The sequence below is a fragment of the Tupaia chinensis genome, unplaced genomic scaffold (genome assembly GCF_000334495.1).
Source record: "Tupaia chinensis unplaced genomic scaffold, TupChi_1.0 Scaffold149658_1, whole genome shotgun sequence".
NCBI lineage: Eukaryota > Metazoa > Chordata > Mammalia > Scandentia > Tupaiidae > Tupaia > Tupaia belangeri.
In genome coordinates, this window is record NW_006209503.1 from 338453 (window position 1) to 343750 (window position 5298).

Consider the following 5298-nt stretch of genomic DNA (forward strand, 5'->3'; position numbering starts at 1 on the left):
ACTCTTTCCTATAGTTACAAAGCTTTGGACCCATGCAGTGACAGATGTGATTCCATTGACGAAGGCCATGGGGAGCAACAGGAGAACGATTCCTGCTTTCTTGGGTTTAACGATGACAGGCCACAAGGACTCATATGAAGTTTAAAGAGAGTTATAATCCCATAGCATATTCATATCCCGTGTGAATAATGTCATAAAAGAACCAGAAGTCTCGTACCCTATCACAAGGGGATAATGGCAGTACTCACATCGCAGTCTCATGAGAGTTAAAACGGGAATGCATGCCCAGTGGTCCGAAGGGTACCTATGGGCAATCAGCACTTTTTAAAAGCAGTGCTTCTGACTGGCTTTTATTATCTTTTCTCCAACACTGACTCATCCTCCCACTCCAGGCCATACTGCTGGCGACTGGTACAGTGGCCTAGCAGCCAGGGAACGGAGAGGGAAGTCTACTCATATTTGTAAAGGTACAATTTTTCGTTCAGTCCAGCTCTGAAAACTGAGCAAATGTACCGCCCTGTTGGAAAGGGGCCTCCACCCAGCTCTCCTGGCAGCTCCTTGGCCAGACCACATGGTTCAGAGAGGCTGAAAGACCTGCCATGGAGAATGACCCCATGCCTTCACCTAACCACTTGATGGAAGAAAGGAACAGGCCAACTAAGAAAATCCATGTAAAGGGTCCACACCTCTCACTGCGATGGTCCTGGGTGGGGTCATCTGGAGACAGCTGCTCTCAGACCAGCTTTGGGCCGTGGAGGAAGGTACTCCCATGTCATGGCTATGCCAGAAATACCCAGGGTTCTGGGTTAAGGCTGGCAAAGTACCCTGGCTGAAGAGGATTCTGCCTCTCTTCAACCTTGGCCAGTTGGGCCTGTGCATAATGAAACACTCCACTCACAGGGAGCACCTGGATATGAGGACCACAGTGCCAAACCATGTGTCCTATCAGAAGGGGGATGGGCCAAGCACCCCTATTGGCCCCAGGACCAACAGAGCAGACCACCCTCAGTGGAATGATGCTTGTGCCCCAAGCTAGGGGCACACTTGCTTTGGGGCCTGGCAAGCCTTGGTGCATGTGTACCAGTAGCTGCTGGTATTCTGAATGCACTTTGGAGACTCATTTTGCCTTGGGGAACTGACATTGATGTCTGAGAAGCTCCATTTCTCCCACATCCCCCGGGGCAGAGAGTGAGAAGCTGAAAGTACTAGTTTTTACAAACATCCCTCTCTGGACTGAAGGAGGCCAACTTGGCCATCCTGTTGGCATGCTGCTAAGGGTGGGGGTGTTCTTGTCATGTGTGGCAGAAGGAATTAATAAAAGCCAGTCAGGGCTGGCAGTGGATTTCCAAATCCCCACAGAGTCAGCTCAAGTTCTTTCCTGGGCAGACAAAGAGACCCCCAATTCTCCATCTCACTGTTTTTATTTCTAGACTGGTAGACCAGTTGTCCAGAGGAAGATACCTGTTGCTGTGAGTACAAACTCTCTGATTGTGTGCGTGTGTGCATAGCACCAAGGGCAGTAAAGACAGGCAGTACATGACTGTAACTCAGCAAGGAGAAAAATCCTGACCCAACACCTCAGCTTTTATAAGCAGGCTACAGGCCGGAGGAGCTCCAGACAGCACCATGCCCAGTGGGACCCGGCAGTGTACCCTGAGATGGCCTGCTGTGTGAAAACCCTGAAGTGTAAGTGCTGTAGTGTTGACGGAGAGTTTACCATGACATTAGAGGGATTGCTGGATTCCCTTACATTTGGTTGTTCAATTAAAGGATCTCATCTCTGAGCTATTTCACTTCCCCCAAATGGAGAATGAAAATTAAAAACAGATATAGACATATTGTGCCCATATAAGGCCCAGGCAGAGAGGCCTCCACTGAGCGGCAGACAGCTTACTGGTGAGGAAGGGGCGTGGTTCATGAGCCTCTGCAGTCAGGACGCTTCTGGCCAGCTCCAGGGCCTCAGGATTTAACACAATTGTCCTGTCCTGTTCATATGTACTTCTCCACCCCTGGAACTGGGCTTTGAGAGCAAAGGCCTGTTGCAGGTGGGCAAGGAGGACCCACCCTCACAGGAAGCCAGGTCCCAGGCAGTCCTGGCCCTGTCTGGAAGCCTCAGTCTTCTCCAGTAAGAGCTCAGGGTGGGGGAGGCTGCGAGGCTGCTTCTTGATCTGGATTCTGACGACACAGCTGTGCTCCCTTTGTGAGAATTCAAGCCACACCCTAGCGCACTCCCACTTCTCCGTATGGATGTTATACTTCAATAGCAAGTTGAGAAAGAAAACCCTAGGGGTGAACACCAGGACCCGAGGCACCGGGTGTCTTTCTCCATCCAGTACCAATGAGCTGATTGCCGTGTTTTCAGAAGTCAGGAATTCTACATGATTTCCTTCCTTAAAGGGCTAAAATTTTGCAGCTAAGTTTGCCATTTGAAAATATCATTCTAAAAGGCTGAACTTGTTGCACTGGTGCCCGTCCTCCTTCTCCAGATCAAATCACGGGAGACGCTGATGACCACGACCTCCGCTGAGCGGCGTGGCTTTTCCTTCCCTTTCACAGCTTCCTCAAAGCCAGATGCTCAGCAGCTCCTAAGAAACCAGCGAGCTGCCGTCGTTGAGGAGAGAAATCACCCTGCCTTCAGGAGCAGAAAATCAAGGGAAGAACTTTCATCTGAGGGGCCAGGGTCAAGCCATGGCACAAACAAGAGAAGCAAAAGAAGGAAAATCAACTTCCGTAATACTTTAAGGCGAGGGACTGTCCCAATGGAGAACTATTCCCACAAAGTGAGCAGGCTTTGTCATAACTGAGTCTCCAGAGGCCAGCCGGGGGCGTGGGCACAGAGGAGGTGGTTCTCGGCCAAGTGGTAAGGGTTGAGGGAGGGGCCCTCTCGAAGGAAGCCCATGGATGTGAACTGGAAATCGCCCATCTTGTTGCCATGGTCAGTTGGATCTCCCTGGTGATGAGAGGGTCCTGTAAGACCTATTTCTCTACAGAGAATCAGGTAGGTCAGAAAGAGGTGAGGACACCTTTCTCCAGGGCCCAGAAGGAGTCATCAGGGATGGCTCTGTGCACCCAGGGGAGGGGACAGGACGGTGGAATCCCCAGGCCCCAGGGCCTCTCCGCTCCCAGCCAGCCTCAGCCTGCCTCGTTAGCACTCATTGGGCGCCTTCATCTGCATCATGACCGTCTGGTTCCTCTTCTTGCAGCAGCAGCAGCAGATGCAGGCAGCGAGGGAGCAAGCCAAGGCAACGATGCCAATCACAATGGCGGCAATGGCCAGCCCACTCTGGGTCTGGGTCATGCCGGACACTTCACGGTCATCAGAGGCCCCAATGGTGGTCAGATCGGTGTAGTCTTCCACAGAGCTTGTGAGCTCAGTAGTAGAAGAGACAGACGTGGTGTCAGGGTAGGTGGGTGTGTCTGGGTACTTTGATGTGTCTGGGTACTGTGGCGTTTCTGGGTAGCTGGGCACCTCGGGAACCGCTGGAACCTGGACACTGGGGACAGCGCCATCAACGTTGATGATGATGAGGGACTGGCCTCGGACATTGGCTGGACTGAAACACACGGGGAGGGTGTCTGTCCCTAGTCGGAGCTTGTTGAGCAGCAGCCAGTTGCGGAGCGGGAGGATGCCTGAGTCACACCTCCAGGGGTTATCATAGAGCCGCAGCTCACACAGGTTCCCCAGGTGGTCGAAGATGCCGATAGGCAGGTTCTCCAGCTGGTTGTTCTGCAGCTGGATGGTCATGAGGCCATTGACATTGGCGAAGAGATTCCCTGGGAGCTGTCTGAGGCGGTTGTTCTGCAAGGAGATGTTCTGCAGGTTGGCCAGCATGCGGAACACATTCCCATCCAGGTCCTGCAGTGCGTTGGTGTGGAGGGACAGTTCCCGGAGGTCTGTCAGACCATTGAAGGCCCCCGGGGAAATAAATCTGAGCTGATTGCGGCTAAGGATCAGGACCTGCAGCTGAGGGAGGTTGATGAAGGTGTTGTCAGATAGAGAAGTGATATGGTTGTCGTAGAGCCAAAGCTCTCGCAGGTTGTGCATGGGCCCGAAGATCCCTGGAGAGAGCTCCTTCAGGGAATTTCCAAAGAGTGTGAGACGGTCGAGCTGGGGCAGCTGCATGAAGATGCCGGGCGGCAGCTGGGAGATCTGATTGTTGGACAGATAGAGTTTCTGCAGGTTACGGTTGTTGTGGAAGAGGCCGGGGGAGAGCGTACTAATCTGGTTCTGCTGGAGGGCCAGTTCCTGGAGGTTACCAAGTCCATCAAAAGTGCCCATGGGGATATCTGAGAGCCTGTTCTCATATAGCCGGAGGACCTGGAGGTTGCCCAGGTGCTGGAAGGCCCTGGGTGAGAGGTAGGTGAGGCTATTCTTGCCCAGATTAAGCTTAGTGAGGCCCACCAAGTGGTCAAAGACACCATCGGGAATGTATTCAAGATGGTTGCCATGCAATTGCAATTCTTTAAGGTTGCTGCACTGGGAGAAATGGGCAGGCTGGATCTGCATCAGCTGGTTACTGGACAGCAGGAGTGACTCAAGGTTGTCCAGGCCCTGGAAGAGGCCAACAGGCAGAACTTGAAGCTTATTGTTGGCGAGACTAAGGTAGCGCAGAGAGCCCAAGTGACGGAAGGCACCAGGTACGATGTGCGACAGCTCATTTTTCTCGATTCTCAGGGCAATGAGGGCCGAGATGTTGAGGAATGGGGAATCATTGAGTTCCTTGATGTGTGTGTTGAGGATCTGCAGGCTCATGGCATTCCAGGGCAGAGGGGTGGGCACTGCCACAATGCGAGCCCCAGTGCACTCCACCTGGGAGGCCCTGGAGCAGGTACACTCGCTAGGGCAGCCATAGTAGGCCAACCCTACACCCCAGGCTTGGCAGCCCACCAGCAAAAGGAGATAGTGTTTCAATGGCATGGCCTCTGCAGAGAGAGAGAACACGTTAGTCAGGACCGCCTCACCGAGACATGGCTAACTTTCAGCTACCATCGACCTTCAGTGCCCACACCAGCGTGGCTTTGAGAGCCATCGTCAAGTACCCAACTCATGCTCCTCTGCTCTGGCAAGCCTCATCACCATCTTCTATACGTCCCTACTCCTGTGCCTTCTTTGCTCAAGCAAGTCCCCCCACCTAAAGTGCCCTTCGTCCTTGTCCCAGTCTTTCCCGTACTCCCAAGTCTCACTCAAACACAGTCACCTTCAGGAAGCTCTTCCTGATTCCTTGAGTCCTCAGTAGTTACGCTCCCATGCAGGAGGCCCCTCGCCCATGCCACAGCAGCCTGTATGGCATTCCCTGT

At 53.1% G+C, this 5298-nt stretch overlaps 1 protein-coding gene across 1 annotated transcript; it reads right to left on the reverse strand.

Moving 5' to 3' along the window:
* Window positions 1–3120: 3120 nt before the first annotated feature.
* On the reverse strand, window positions 3121–4923 carry LRRC15 (leucine rich repeat containing 15). Its single transcript, XM_027769462.1, has one exon. The coding sequence runs from the start codon at window positions 4916–4918 to the stop codon at window positions 3146–3148; it is 1773 nt and encodes a 590-aa protein (XP_027625263.1). The 5' UTR covers window positions 4919–4923; the 3' UTR covers window positions 3121–3145.
* Window positions 4924–5298: the final 375 nt, after the last annotated feature.

Bases quoted from the DNA above. Each gene is read 5' to 3' on its own strand.
- LRRC15 (XM_027769462.1), bottom strand. From the start codon at position 4,918: ATGCCATTGAAACACTATCTCCTTTTGCTGGTGGGCTGCCAAGCCTGG.